This window comes from Bacillus rossius, chromosome 3 (assembly GCF_032445375.1).
Source record: "Bacillus rossius redtenbacheri isolate Brsri chromosome 3, Brsri_v3, whole genome shotgun sequence".
In the NCBI taxonomy this organism is placed as follows: Eukaryota; Metazoa; Arthropoda; class Insecta; order Phasmatodea; family Bacillidae; genus Bacillus; species Bacillus rossius.
Genome location: NC_086332.1, coordinates 115,677,034 through 115,694,196, shown reverse-complemented (window position 1 = coordinate 115,694,196; position 17,163 = coordinate 115,677,034). Strand labels below are relative to the sequence as shown.

At 35.7% G+C, this 17,163-nt stretch overlaps 1 protein-coding gene across 1 annotated transcript in view; it reads right to left on the bottom strand.

The window, feature by feature from the left end:
* Positions 1–2,069: 2,069 nt before the first annotated feature.
* The window catches only part of LOC134531181 (peroxiredoxin-5, mitochondrial), a 32,708-nt gene continuing 17,614 nt past the window's right edge, over positions 2,070–17,163 (bottom strand). Inside the window, exons 2-4 of the mRNA XM_063366817.1 lie at positions 11,963–12,097; positions 7,505–7,636; positions 2,070–2,919 (exon numbers count right to left, since the gene is read on the bottom strand). Of these exons, the coding sequence (XP_063222887.1) occupies positions 2,728–2,919; positions 7,505–7,636; positions 11,963–12,097 (459 nt within the window). The 3' untranslated portion in view covers positions 2,070–2,727. The remainder of the gene's footprint in view (positions 2,920–7,504; positions 7,637–11,962; positions 12,098–17,163) is intronic.

Here is a 17,163-nt window from a genome sequence, read left to right as displayed (position 1 = left end):
TCACAAAAATACCTTCTAATCAATGTCCACATGCAACAATGCACTGTACAATTCTTTAGCCGACTTATTTTGTTTGTGTCTGCCTCCCCCAGGAAACGTGATTACAGCAAGAAAATACAAGAAATAAAACAAATATATATATATATTTTATGCAATGCCATTTATTGTATTGCAACTCAGCCAGTGATGTGATCATACATTAATGTACTTCCAACAAATAATGTTAATGTAATAAAAACTTTTAGTTAACTTAGTTCTAGAAAATGTTGGGGAAAAATAAAATGCTTTGAATTTTAATGAAAAACTTATTTCCATCTTGGAAAGGAAAAAGTTAAAAACTACATACTTATTAGGAACATTTTTAATAAATACTATTCCACCTAAACTATATGAAAAACTAAAGCTAGTTTTATTATTTCAAATTAATATGCAAATACATTCAAGTAATAAATTCAAATAAAAAATGTTTTGCAACTTCTCAAAAAAACTTCAACTTTACTTGCTGGGTTCTATACTTCAATAATCAAAATTGATGATAATTGCATCAACTGTATTACCGATTAAAATACTTTTCATAATAACAAATTTTCCAGGCTAATTAACATTACACAATGCATCTTAACTAATAACAAGCCACACCTCTAAGGCTTAAACTGTAAACTGTACAACAGCAAAGCAGTTTACACAGAGAGAAGAGAAAGAGGTAGCAAGGTTGGAGCAAACAATCATTTTTAATAGTAAACAGCAAACCCACCAACATGAGGAAGGAAAAAATTAGCAATACATTAAACAAGATTATTTAAAATAAGCCTCTCTCATCACTTCTAACTTTCAATTTATATAAATATTCATGTGGTGATTCTCAATAGTAAACTAATGCTATTGATGTTCTAAATATGTGATTTTGTTTTGAGGTTTGTTGACACAAAAAAAAAGTTTTCAGATAATTAAATAAACAGTTGCACCTAAATTATTATCGTACATACCAGTTTGATGCAAAGTGTCTGAAAATACTGCATGTGTAAGTTTTAACTCACAATATTTTGCTAAAAGGAACTAACTATATGTCCAATTTTTCACAAGGCTCAATACCCCAGACACATATCCACTGTAATGTACCTGTGACACACAATATAAGCTAATAACACTCGGAAGAAAGTTATTAACCAAACTACCACAGATGCAAATAACTAACCATTCTAGTGTTTTAAAGAGGAAGCATACTTGTTCCGTTTTTCAAGGAATGTTTCTTGGTATTTTAATACTCAATTAGGCTAATGAAATGGAAGATTGAAACATGTTATCACAGAAACTATTTGGAAATAGGTTATATACAATCTGAAAATAATTTTTTTATAGATAGATATTTTAGAGAAATAACACCTGTGCCACTAACATCATTTTAAAAGGCTGTAGTAACTTCAATTAGCTAAATGGTTCTATGAAGAACATTACACTTCATATCATGCTAAGTTGGTAGGCCTAAGACTGACAAAAAAGTAAGCACACATCTGAATAATCCTGCAAGCATGTTCGTGCAACTTCGGAGATGAAGTGACTTTACATTTTGACTGTCATGTATACATTCAAAATTTATGATAATACAGAAAATTTCCACGATAAAAATGATTTAACAGGCATAAAAATAAATTTTAGAGAAGGCTCTACAATATACAAAAGTCAGATGATAATGTATAAACAGTATAACTGAATTTTACTAAAAAGAATAAACATACACAAAAATTTTCTCAGGTTACTCCCTAACCTCCTAGGAATTATTTCTGTACGTTTAATTATTTTCTATATAATAGTCCCTCTCAAAAATTATTCTTAGAGGCATCCACGTACCTTGTTCATATATATATATATATATATATATATATATATATACATACATATATATATACACACACACACATATACACACATACATATATATATATATATATATATATATATATATATATATATATATATATATATATATATATATATATATATATATATATATATATATATAGAGAGAGAGAGAGAGAGAGAGAGAGAGAGAGAGAGAGAAAAAACAGAAATAAGATACAATTTGATTTTATCTAACCTATGGCATCACAAGATATAATAAAAATATAATTACATTTTATATAGAAATTTATTTACCTGTGGTATAAACTATACTGAATAAAACTGAATATGAATAGCCTGAACTGTCAATGCATAAAAAAAATGCTAATGTTTCTTGTCTATCTCTGTTCTGTAAATTCTGTAACTATACAATTGTGTTAATTCTGTAACTATACAATTTTGTAAATTCTCTTCCATGAAATCTGTAAAACATATAATTCAAATATATTTTTACCCACAAATTTTCTGCAAAATTTAAGCACTAATGAATTTGAACGAACAAACTAGTGAGACTATTTGAGTGTGCCTACAGCAAAGCTGTAGCACAAACATTCATAATTGTTGAGTCGTGTTTGCACAGTTGTAATATGGTGTATGCCATATGTATGTGAGCCCCAGTGCCTTTAAGGTAAGGGTACATCACTATAGACTATCAAAAGAACCCCATCAAGTAGATGATAGCAGAAATATAGCTAACTGCGATGCAAATGCACTCCTAGACCTAAATGGTATCAAGTAAACAACGCTGCAAGTATTCACATACTATCAAATCCGAAACAGCGACCCCCACAGTAAACTCTGACCATGTCTGCAGTCGCCCAGTGCGAGTCACACGGGTATCTTGTCGGCGAGAGAGCAGGACAGGCCGGTGCCGTCGGGCTCCACGTTGAGCGTCTTCACCACGCCGTCCTCGACCACCATGGAGTAGCGCTTGGAGCGCGTCCCTCCCAGCGGAGGCAGGTCCACGCTCAGGCCCAGGGCCTTAGTGAACGAGGCGCTTGGATCCGCCAGCATCCGCACCTGCCACATTACATCAGGCACGGTCTTGACCCTGGCCGTAACACACTAACATTATACATCCCTACCTTCTAGAAAACAGCCTCAGTTATACTGTATTCCTAGGGATCTCTGGTGACCACAGGATCAAGTTGCAGCTGGTATCAAGTAAACAGTAGTGTGGCGACAACAATCAAGTCAATCTTTAGCTGAAAACAAGCTCGGTTATGCTATTGAAGCACACCATGGCGGTTTTGAAGGTCACTGCCCAAGGTACACTTATTCACCTATAAACATGAGTTTCTCAGAATCAAGTTAGAATTTTTAACGCTGTTTTAGAATTGCATAGCAGAACGTCTGCAGTGTTTGAAAAAATCCTTTTCGGGATTTTACTTTTTTAATTTATGGTAAAGCCACCACTCTGGAAATATATTGATGGTTTTTCCTCTTTATGCATCTCATAGGAGCCTGTTTACCCACATTACTAAGGGCTAAAACTGTTTTACAAAGTTTACAAAACACTACAAAACTATCATTAGAAACTTCAGCGCACCAATAAAATGCTAGGTTAAGTGACTACAGTGGATTAAAGACTGATTTCTCGTGCTTCAATATTTTATTGCACGAAAATAATTTATGTTATAAAAGTCTTACCTTTATATGTGCCAATGTCAATGTCAACATGCCTAAAAAAAACACGTTTCAACTCAGCTGAAACACTGCTTATCCTATGGCCGAATAAACACATAGTGTACATTGTTTTTACCAGTAGAACAAATCCCACATAAATAGATAAATAAAAGCCACTATGAAAGAAATTGTGTAAACTAACTGTGGCATTAAAATAACCCAACAAAATCCATAACAGATAGTTTAGACCATATATTCGTGCATTTTCATCTTGGAAAAAAACAGTGAAGCATCTCTGGCCTGAAATTGCCACAAAACACTAAACAATGCTAGAGAATAGATTGGCATCTAAGCCATAAATACAGTACTTGTTAACTCCTGGGTTGGTATTCACAGTGCTGTACGATATTATATAACAATAAAAATAAAGACTTGCAGCAATAATACTGTATAAAGTATGTAACATTTTCTTTAATACCATAAAAACAAACTGACAGTATTAAAATAAATACATGAACAAATATCATGTCTGTAACTAAAATTATAATACACGTTACTTCACAAAGCATGGCTATGCAGGAAAAAACTTACAAGAAATAATAAAATGTCAAACAGGTAACACCTACTTTTCTGTAAAAATTACATCTTAACCTTAAAATATGGCATGTGATGTACTTTGGAAAATTTCCAGAATTTTTTCATGGTAGGCCAAGTTAAAGCACAATAAGTTATGCTTGTAATAACAAGAAAGAATTGACTATGGCAAAGCCTTCCTAAGTTTGAGATAGTACCGTATTCACCCGCAGAAGGGTCGCCCCATCGTATGGGTCACAAACTTAATTTTGGGCCACAAAAATCTAACATTTTCAACGTAAGGGTCGCCCTCTAATATGAATAGTGCCATTTAACTGTCTCCAGTAGAATACAAGTGAAGTCTTTACGATCCGTGTATCAGCTTATTGCTGCGTATGAAACGGCACTGATGTCCTTCGTCTTTCCCCTCTTTTGATTTAAACATTTCCTCTCCCCTCCCCCTTCACCATAGTACTATTTAACAAAAAATACAAAGGAAAAGACTGATGTTTTTTATACCCATATTTCCCTTCCTGTCTTACCAAAAAGAGAAAAGACTGCAGGCTATTTATTTCTTTGTCAATTTTTTTGTCAGTTTCTTCAGTAAAAACAAGCACGTTCTTTACAGCAGTTTTGTCATAAATGAAATGTTGCTGTAGGAAGCATAGGAAATCTCACACAAAAACAATGTTTGGATGCAGCTGTATCACAAAAACCTATTGAGATAGACGTGATAATTGTGTAAGGTGCCAGTTCACGACGATGAGACAGAGAGGGAGCACCTTAAACAGTGTTGTGTGACCACACGCACTTAAACACACATGCACGCACTCCCTTTCCCTCTTTCTCTCTCTGGCTGGTTAATTTTTTAATTCCTTCTCTTGCCGAGCACCATTCTCACTGCTGAGATATAGTAATTAAACAATTTATACTTATTCATGATGTGCCGGAAATAAGGTATTTCGGCAAGTTTTTTAAAATTGTTTTTATAATTTAAAATTATTTTTGTAAATTTTATTTTCCATGTAAATTGGTTACACAAGAGTGATTTACACTTTGTTAGGCTGGTGTACTCTACTTAGTTAAACTTTGCTGCAGTGGCCCGAGGCAAATTTTCTCAGGGGCAAATCTGATCTTTTGCAAGTCTAAAGACGACGTTAGCAGCCAGGATTACATTTCTCCCACTTGCAGTCACGCCCGGGGCCTGTAACATTATTTCCCTGCATGACTAAATATACATACAACAGCTCTTGACGAGTTGTAACCATTTCTCAGAGGCAAGCATAGGTAAGCTGTTTGGTAGCACGTCGAGGAGCATATTACAGTCCGTGGCGACGCCTCGGGACGGTCCACATGACGCCTTTCCCAGGCGACTTAGCAAGTTTTGACCCCCCTTTCCCTCTTCTTCCCCCTGTGGCTTCTTGGAAACTCCTACCCGGAGCATCGACCTCCAGTGAACCCCCGCAGAGTACATGCTCTCTCCAAGTACATACCTACGCCCTTGTCCGACAGAGCCCCCAACAAGCTCTAGCGGCGGCAAAAAGCCCTAACTTAGCTCTGTCTGCTGGTTGCGAGTGCGCCCAGTGCACACTAGCGGACGTTTCTATGACCCTCCAGCCTGTTTCTCAGTTAGGCCGCCAGAGTGCAGCACTGGCTACAGCATAAGAACACAGGCATCACCACCTCGACCTGGCTAGAGTCGATAGGCGGTTGTTTTCGGAGTTGCCCTTTAGATAGCGCTGTGATCGCGCAAAGTTCTAGTTAACCACTCGGTTTGTGTTTTGTTCTCGCCCCGCCCCTTCGGGCATCTTCGGATATCTTCGGTACACCCCCGCCTCCCAACCTTTGTTCCAGGGCGGAACACTGTTTTTAATTAAGACTCTTTCCACGCGCACCGGCACTTCGGCACGTGGGTCCTTTTTGGCTGGTACTACCGTAATCGTTGACGCTTGTCTCCGCCAAGAAGAACGCCGTCACTTGTACCATGTAGTCAACAGACTACGAGGGATGAACTCCCTAATTTAGATTGAATTGTTTAGCCAGCCAGTAGAGTTTCATAGTGGAAGTGTTAGAGTAGTTTTCTTTTTATGGTTTTATTTAAATTATATTAAATGATGGAATTCTTAGTAAAAATCACGTCGCGTGTGTCTGGACTCCAATACGCGACTCCACCCTGAGTGACTGCATCATCCACCCTGCATTGGTTAGTGTTTATTTTTCTCTTCGCTAGATTCCCCCCACACCCTTTTCAGGCCTTTTAGGCCAATGTTTTTTGGGACTGTCTGCAAACAGGTCTTATTCGCAAGAATGGATCTCTGTTGCAGGCAGGGTCCAAGAATCCAAGAGACGGATTCCAGCCCAAGATTCAAGGACCACCGTCCACGTAATAATTTCCAAGCAACAGCGTATGAGTAGCTGGCATCATGAGCCTATTCCCGCGGCAAGACCCCCTCCCCAAGCTTCTGATTCTACTGGGCTTTCAAAAGCATCGGAAAAGTGTAATTTACGTGCATCGTGGACAGCATGGCAATTTCGGACACCAAATGAAATTATGTATATTTTTTTTGTTAATATAAAAGTGCATAAGACTGCAAAAGCTTAATACAAAACTAGTCTTGTTTTGTTAAATGTTAAATTTATTATGACATTTTTATTATTGTAATTTAGTATTATGCTTTGTCATAGTAATTTGCGGGCCGGCCCTATTTTAACCTAAATTAATGTAATGGTTATTATATGTAACTGTGCTGCTTAACCTATCTAAGTGAATTTTTTATTTCTCACCATGATGCTATGGCTCTAGAGTAACATCATAACTAAAGAAGGTTCTTTTTCTTAATAAATGAAGTATGCCAATATACATTTTTGCAGTATTTGTTAAAAAATAACAATCCTCTTTCCCCGCTCTCCTTTTGCTCACACACTTCCGTTGCTTTTACAGCCACTTGGGCATTTATTTTGTCAGTAGCACGAGTCAGTTACAATGACATATTTACTAAAAACCAAATCAGTCTAGTGATTTAAGCATATAGTCAACTATAACAGTGCAAAATTATTTTTTTTATACCCAAATTGGAAATTTTGCATTTTACTAAACAAAATATTGGCATAAAATCTGGGACCCATACACGGGTAAATATGGTATTCTGTCTTCTAAGAGAGACAGACGATCTAGCTTTCTCGCCGTTACATAGGTGAATTCATATTCTATTTCCATTTTCCTGAATTTGTCTGCATTGGTTGTTTAAAAATTCTGAATTTGGTAATAGCAAGCATGAGTCCTAGGTGGGTGAAAAGATAAATATAAGTTTTTGTTTTTAGGAAGCAAATTTCTTTAACAATGATACAATAAAACCCATGCAACATGTCAAGCACTGTTAGAAGAAACGGAAGAGTGTTTAATGACCTTTCCTTCTGCTTTCTGCTCCTTGCCCCAGGCTGCCATGACGAAGGGGTCGTTCACAGACACACAGATGATCTCTTGGAAGCCTTTGCCTTTCAGCTCTGAAGCTTTGTCCACGTAGCCAGGCAGGTGAGTCTGCAACACACAACATGATTACATCTGCATAGCATAGAAATAAGAATAAGCCCTACTTATGTAGTTACATTCCAAATTTGTATCTAAAAAGATATCATAAATAATTTTTAAAACATCTTTTATAGATACTGTCTACAATTTTATAACTTATTTTTGTCTCCAATGTTTTTTTGTTAGACAAATGGTATAAATGGTATTTTATTTTTAGGCCCTCTGTACGAAATTTTTAGGTCAGATTTTGAACACACACATTCATCCCTGTACTGTGTCTAGGGCATGTCCAATTTCCATAAATACAATATTTAATTACTGCATCTTGAAAACCTCAAATCAGAATATACCAACAGGACAATGAACTACAACTGCAAAACAAATTTAAGTTACTACTCACAGAATAATAGAAGGTTTATTGATGTAAACTAGAAATTGCCCACTATTCTAAGTGTTACACAATAGTCTTTTCTCAATTTTTCCCAAGTGGTAGCTACCAGCAGGAAAAACCTTTTTAAGCAATTCAGTTTCACGTTTAGTCTACAGTCACTACTTCATTCTAAATGCATAATTATGTCAAAACTTCTACATGAACCATCACAACCATAACTTACCAATACTTGCTTCCAATTAAAAAACTAAAATTAACATTATTTTGGAAAAGCTTTGATAAATTATTTCACCTACCAATGTAATAATAAATATGTCTCTTTGCACGCTGCTCTACAATACTATTCTCAATTAAACAAAGAATGCTGTGGTCTGCTGTTAGGTACACATCACTCCAGCACACACAAACAAAAGGCTCAGCAGCCCAAAAAATTCTCGGGGAAATTTCAAATGTGAAACACCCTAAAAGCAACAACCCAAACATGCTTTCCTCAGAAAACCAACTGGAAGTTTTAAAACACTGCCTATGAATGAGAACTCAGTAATGGAAAAGTACTGAATAAAAGAAATCAACAAAGGAATTTAGAAAAATCACCTCACTAAGTACCTAGTTCTAAAATAAGAAAGTAATAATATTAACATCAATTAGAATTGTTTGCATACTTAATAAGGTTGAACACTAATAAAATATCTAATTACAAAACATTTTTTGTAAAAACTGTATGGAGTAGAAATACATGGTTTGCAAATAAATCAGAGTACAAGTAACTTTAGTGCCATTGACAAAACAACTTAACACCAATCTGGTTTTACTAAAAATGCAAAAGAAATTATGGTCAGTCAATAATGATGAGTTCTAATACTAGTGAATAACTTACATATATATTAATTTAAAGTGATTTAATGGTCAATATTACAGGGCTTGTCTGCAAAGGTAATTTTCAGGGAGAGAATTAATGATTTTCTTTAAGTAAACTAAGCCTATTAATTTACCAATAATTTCATGGCATAAACTTCATATTCCCACACTCTTCAGATTTAAGTAAACATGTAAGGTTTTATACACGTTCCCTATTCCCGTTTCCACCATTTATTTGTAACATTTTGGTGCCAACGGTGAAGACAAAATGCCAATACAGGGTAGCTACACATTTTCAGATATGAAATTCCCTGACTTTTCCAGGTTTTCCAGTCTAAATGAAAATTTTTCCAGGCCATTAAAATAATAATGTACTCGGTAGCATAAGGCGGAAAGTGTGGATATGGCATTTTTATCTCACACATATTGAACTGTTAATATATGTCTTTTGTAATTGATCAAAATCTTTATGTCCCTGACAAGCTGTTGTCGGTATATAGAGAAATACTCCATGTGGGATTGCTTTAGTATATCTGGAAATGCACAAGTTTTTTCTTCAACAGTAAGTGTCGAGACTAACTACACTTAAGGGATAATAAATTTAATTTAATCTGTTAATGTACCTAAACATGGATTTTTTTTAAAACTATGTATAAATGTAGTGAAATATGTACTACTAAACAAAAAAATCTTTAAATATACTTACTCATAACAACTCACTTTTCAGAGAACTTGGATAGCTTTTCAGTTTCAAAAAGCAGAGGCATAAATTTAGGGCTATCATGGAAAACCACTTTCTTATATCAGACCACACACTGTAAGGCCTAGGTCCATATTGTTTACAAATGAGCAGAAACAAAAAAATAAATTTACAAAAGCTGGGAAAAACTTGTAGTAAAATGTCAGAGAAATCGTATCACATGTTTACTGCTTGTGATGTTCGTTATCTTACATATTAATTCTCAGAGAAAGTAATGTCAGTTTTCTTAAAAAAACAAACCTTTTCTACAAAATTGAGACATTTTTGATTTCCATGTTTGTTTCGTTTCAAGTTTGAAATTAACGTCGCCTTAAAAACATTCCAAAACTTTCGTACATGCAATGTTTATTTATTTAAATATATATGTATTTAAAGTCAATGCTATTGGAATCAAGGCAAAACACACATACTATCGTATTTAAGGTGGTGGTTACTAATTTTATAACGAACTACGCAGTAAAGCGCTCAAAGTTTCCTCTTCATGCTGTTAACCAATGTAAACAATGGAAAATGGTTTACATTAGTGATGGGTCGTTCGTTAACGATTCGTTCAAAAAGAACGAATCTTTGAGAGAACGAAATCTTGCGATTCGTTCGCGATGTAAAGAACCGGCTCTTTGAGAGCCGGTACCTTGAAAGATTCGGTAGAACGAAAATGCGGAGAGAACGAGAGAACCAACCGGCTCTTTGAGAGCCGGTACCTTGAAAGATTCGGAAGAACGAAAACGCGGAGAGAACGAGAGAACGAGATGAGAGAACCGGCCACGCGCCCGGTCTGATTCGTTCGTGAAATGATTCATGACGTCAGGAGTCTGAAGAATTAGTAATCACAGCGTGAGCATGTTCATAAGAGCAAACGATAACTGATCAAATAAAATAGGGTAACATGAAAAGTATCTATACCTGAAAATGTCAACTGTTAAGTAGTGGTTTAAAATTGCGTTTTCACATTCACATACACAAATTTGGGGGGAAAAAAAACATGAATTAAAAATAACAGGGAAAGTAACTACAAATGTTCACACTTACCATTTAGGTGTTAATTAATGTACCTACTTCATTTTTCTCTCTTCATACTGAATCGCAGTAGTAGTATTCAATTTTTGTCTTTTTTCTCTAAATGTGTTGGTCTACATGTAAACACTTTACTCTCTCTAGAGTGTAAATAGCCTGTATATTAATATTTGTAACTTAAAAAGTAATACAATATAAATAATCTTGTTTCATATACGCAACTGTGATTCACTGGCTACGAAAAGCAATGTTCAAGTACTAGCTATAATAGTGCGATTACAAATTAAAGTTAAGAAAGATCACTTCGTACCTAACATTCTTAGATTTAATGCTCCCGTATTATATAGAATCACTGCATGAAGCATTTGCAGCGATCAACAGTCAATAATTTTATAACAGTCAGTATACAACTAGACGTTTGAAATTTCATTTACCCATGCAGAGTAGATAAAGATAACCACCCACGCGATCCAGCCTCCTCTCGTTATCGGGTCACGCGATAACGAGGGGAGGCTGGAAGCAAACACGTAGCCAATACTCTAAAGGATGAACGAGTTACGACACCTGATAAAAGAGCCAGATCCTATTCACAGAAAAGAACGAAATGACCGAGATGAACGAATCGTTCTGAACGAATCTTTCACGGAACTGATCCGAAAGTACCGGTTCGGTCAAAAGAACCGTTCTGCCCATCACTAGTTTACATATTACCGTTTCTACAAAAAAATTGAAAACCACACACTATAATTTAACAAACTACAATTCACACACACTCCAAGCCAAAGGTAAGCCCGTAGGCCTTTATTTTCATTTATCCGTAATCCATAGCACAAAACGGTAAACGTCTCACGAAAACAAAGCAAATGCAGCCATCATAACCATTTTTTTCCACTCTGCCACGATCGACTAATCGGAATCGCGGGAAGTATCGATCATGGTCAGTATCGATCGCGTTGCACAGCACAACAGATCGTTATGCGAAGTCCGTAAAGCGTTTATTCATTTATTTATTTGTTAGTTTTGATGTCGGTGACGTTTTGAACTGCAGTTGGGCAAAAATGTATTTGGTAAATTTTACAAGAATGTAACAATTCTATGCAAATTCCAGTATGTTTCTTAATTTCCCTGACTTTTCCAGGCTCCATGAAATTCCCTGACTTTTCCTGGTTTTCCCTGACCGTAGCAACCCTGCAATATAAATAATGGCGTGGCACCATTTATTAAGTACAGTAAGCATAGTGTTATATTCAGTTGGCAAGAGCCTGCGGACCGAATGAGCCGTGACTGCGCAATGTTCCCGAGGCAGACCGACCTTGGAGCAGCCGGGCGTGAAGGCTCCAGGGACCGCTAGCAGCACCACCTTCTTGCCCGCGCACAGTTCGCTGATGTTGACCTTGCTGGCGGGGCTGTCCTCGTACAGCTCCGCGCTGGGCAGCTTGTCCCCCACCTGCAGCGACAGTGTGTGTGTGTGTGTCCACTTTCAGACTGCACTTCATCATTTTCACGACACTTTCATTTTGCTATTCTCAAGGTGGTATTATCCTAAATTATTTCACTTCTATGATTTCGTGTTTTTGCTCATGATTTCAAGTATATTCAAAACGTAACCATATAAATTGTTTATACGAGATTTTATCAGTTCAACAAGTGCTTTTTGAAAACTTTTTATGAACTTAATGGCAACTTTTTTTTTGTCAGTCTTAGCATGTACTAAAAGCATGAAATCATGTGTAATACAGTTTTGAATCAACCTTCATATGTAGTCTATTTTGTGAAACTCTTCATTTATATAGTATTTCACTCATTAATCAATTAAAATTAGTTTTTCTCCAAACCATAGAAACCTGAGTATTTCAAGATTCTATGATTTTGGAAAAAAAAAATCTCATTTTAATTTATTTATAAATTATATACTAAAAATTAAGAGTTTCACAACATAAGACTACATGCAAATGGTTAATTTGAAACTGCATATATGCTTTCATGCTTTCGATACATGCCAGACTGACAAATATTTGCCATTAAGTTCCTACGAGTTTTTAATAAGAATTTTTTACACTGACCAAACCTTTTACAAACAATTAGAAATTGTAATATTTTGAATTTACTTAAAATCATGAGCAAAAACAGGAAATCCTAGAAGCAAAATAACTTAGAATACGACCCTCTTAAACATGATTCAAAGCACCTCGACTTGTATGTAAAGCAAATCTTTCTAGACAAGTTAATTCCCCATTGGGTCAGGAAAGGACAAGAAGACCTTCTCCCCGACCTCAACACGTAACACATAACACATAACAAGGGTGAGCTCGAGACTGTCGGATACAAGCAAGGACTATTGCCTGAATATTGCATTCCCTGCTTCGGAATAATGAATGCAAGACTGTGCCATCTGGCATTGCAAAAGGCAGAAATTCATAACTGACAAAGTTTCAGAATTCAGCTTGAAACATTGTTTCCACTATGCATGTTACTGTAAAGAGTCTTCTTAAGATACATTTGATGACAAGTCAAAAAATGTTTACTATGCTGACAAACCAAATCAATTTCTTTTTAAATGCATTAAGGGCCAGTTTTAACACATTTGGTTAAACCTAGTGCTAAAATTTAACTGCTGGGTAGCTTGTATTTTCATCTTACAATCATTAGTTAACACACTACTCTGAGATAATCTCATTTAAAGTTTACCATGGATGACCTATATGGCTAGCTGTTTAACCCGGAGCTAAGCTTCAGAAAAGATAATGGTGATGTATAACATGCGATTATTCGTTGACATTGAGAACTTTACGAACGAACAATAATTTTGAATTATTAATGTTTTGCATCCACTGCTGACAGATTGGATTTACATAGTATGACAAATAGTTACACATTGTTACAAGATGATATAATGCACTATGTTGTACAAAGGTGATTTTTCATTGCTCTACGTCCTGTTACTTTCTGTAGAGAAAAAATAATAATTCCTGGAAAATTGAAATCACGTTTAACATAATTACTTAAATAAATGATACAAAGGAAAAAAAAATACAAGCAATGTGACACCGGTGTGGATTAGAGCACTGGAGAGACCACCAGAGACAGGGGAGGAAACCCTCAGTTGAAGGATAGGTCAGACAGTGTGGGAGCAGGGATTGGATGGGCCACTCCGCTGGTCATTAGGGGGCGTGAGCAGGCAGTGGAGGGGAAACACTGGGTGTAGTTGACCGGTGGAGACAGTAGGGAGGTATTCAGTAATGGAGGGAAAGAGCAACTTCAGAATTCCGGTGGTGGTGCTGGAAATGGGAAGGAAGGTGGAAGAAAAAAGGCAGGAGAAGGTGTTAAAAATTTGGAGGGAAGCTGATAAAGATGAGGCAAATCTCGGGACAAAATATTATGAGTGGGCATGGACTGAGAGCCTTAACGACAACTCAACGAAGTTAAGAGGCGTCCTGGAGCAGGCGGTGGTACGGTTGTGCCAGTGAAGAGGATATGGGGTGTGCAAAGAGAGTTAGATGTCAAAGATTTATTTATTTTAGGAAATTTTGTGCCAAATAAAGTTTACAACATTGTTGTACAATGATGACAGCAATGTGTTGTTACTGACATATTAAGATTAACAGTTTCACAATTTTTTCCATCTCTACCACCACTACAATAGGTTGGTCATAAGTTAACTTTTTTTTTTAATTTTCATACTGTAAACACCACATATACACAGTCTAGAACAAGTCACAGAGCAACTAAATAAATATGCACTTAGCTTGAATATGTGTTGAAGTATATAATACGTTTGGTTAACATGGTAATAATTCATTGGTAATTAAATCAAAATAATGGTAATGCTTGTAGAGTATTGTAGAGTATAATTATTACATCTCCAATCTTCCATTCCATATTAAAGTTACAGCCATCATAATTACCATCACAATTCCCAATATCACACTCAAAATTCAAACCAACAAATGACTACCAGAGAACTACTGGAGAGATGTCTTGCAGCACTTAAAAAACAAATGTTGCCAAATTCTAGTTTATTTCATTACCAACTTAGCCAATATTACACCACACACATCTTTAGCATTCTGCTAGCAAACCATTGGCTAAATACAAGTCCTAATACACCACTCATTCTTTAACTGGAGGTTAGCTTAACTGAGAGTTAGCTTTACTCCAGACTTAGCAGGAGGAGGTAAAACCAGTCCTAAGTAGGATGCCTATAAATTTTTTAATACTTTGAGTCCCAGTTATTTTTTTAATTGTAGATTAAAAATAAAGAAAATTACCTACTGATGAATTAATTTTGACATGTAGGTATATTTTACTAGATGTATAATAACCATAGCTAACATGTAATTTAATCTACAATTTCACCCAAAAAAAATTAACCTAAAAAAAATTAAAGGGTTACATATTATATTTTTTAATGCATTTATCATACAATAAAATAAAACTTCCAACATAACAATTCATAAATGATAAACTTAGAAATGAGTAATTTAGACTTGAAAAAATTGGGAAAAATTAGTTTGGAAAAAACTTTTACTAAATTTTTATTTATTTATTATTTGCCACATGCCCACCAATAGCCGAGGGCACAACAAATGCAGACAAGGACAAACAAACCAAAATGGTCACTGCAAGTATGAGGACACTCCCCTCCACCGGTACCAAGAGCGGGCAAGCACTACCTGAGGGGCATCCACAACAGGTAGGCACATCCGCAAATGGTCAACACACGTAAGGTGAGCGAGTCCAACAGTTATAGCAACAAAAAAAAAAATTTAAACAGATACGACAAACAAAAGACACGTCAAACCCAAAGACACAAAATAAACACAATAATAATACATCATAATGACAGAATACAGGTAGTTACAACAATAAGTTACAATAAAACAAAGACAAAGAGTAAGACTAAGAGACTATGCTTTGCTTGTGGCGTAAAAAGACAGGCAACTCCAGTCCCTACAGTTTGGCCGGGCTGGGGCATCAGACCGGCCCCTGTACTCCCTTAGTGGAGAGACCGCCCGCTCTCTTCCCCAGGCTTCCTGTCCCAAGAGCAAGGTCCCACCCGCTGCTAGTGCTAGCTATATTGAAATTTAAGACGTCAAGCTTTAAATTATTGAACAGAAAGTGGAAAACAATGTTATATAAACTGAGCACAAATAAGCTAAATATAGATTACAGAGATTGTGAACATTTACTTAAGTTTATTGGCCAGAATGTTGAGTTTATTAAAATCAGAAATTAATCTATATGTCGTACAATTTCTTTTATAGTCTGTGCATATGGTAGTTCACAAACAATTGTGAAATTGTGGAACTCCTTAAGTTGTGTGTTGTCAACAATGTATTTGCATTGTTAGAACTGTAATAATTTTTGATACAAAATGCATCTAGATATGCTCTACGGTCAGAAAGAGAGTCTATTCTGTGCTGTTACATTTATGACTACTTCACGCACAGAAAGTAAACAAACTATTTATTTACTAACATTTTATTATATTTATCGTCGTTTGTTTATATTTTTCCGTTTGAACGATTTATTTTGTGCAATTGAACGTCTCTACGTGTGTCGGAATCCTTGACATAATTCCAGCTGACAATTAAGCATCAATTGACTAGACCCCTCTAGGGCCTTATTGGTTTTAACGGTGATTTCAGCTTTTGACACTGATTTTATATAAAAGAGTGTTTATTGCTGAAAAATAACATTTTAAATTTGTGACGTTTTGACACTTTAAGACGTTTTGGGAGAAGTCGGATTTTATTATAGTGTTAAATTACGTTAACTGTGATTTTGTTCCGGCCAATCAGAGGCCGAGTTGCAATAATGAAGAGTTTGGAACTAAAATTAAGAATAGAGAGTTATAAAATTGTGGCGTCACAGTCAAAATCGCCGGGGTTTGGATCCCTTAATAATATGAAATTCGACGAAGCTATTTAGGTCATCCAAGAAAAAGGATGTTTCTAAACGACGTCTACAGTAATTATATGTAATTATTATAGGGCGCATCAGAACTGATGCGAACTTAGGAGTGAAAATACGTGAGTAATATCTGACTCGATTTCCTCCATCGCAAATGACCGTGTCTACGAACCAAAAATAGTCATATCTGTTTCCCTACAAATGTAAAGCATTTAAGTAATATGTGAAATTACGTCAAATACTAAAGACAGACGTGTTTTAATTAAATTTACTCTGAATACACAATCCAATTCCTATACCCAGAGGTTAAACGGGATAGGATCTCACGGTGTTTTGCCGACGCATATTATGAACTACGCCGCGGTACATTTTAATTGAAGTGAACTTTGAAAGCATATATGATAATTTACTCATTTATCGCCGCTCCTAAACTGATAACAACGAACTTTACAAACGGGATAAAACGGACTTTTGTATATGTATTCATGTGTGCAACCTAATTCCTGAGCATGTTAAAACACATATTTAGTTGCCATGTCAAGTTACTAATTTGAATATTTATTGTTTTATTAAATAAGACCTAGAAATTACGTTTGTAAT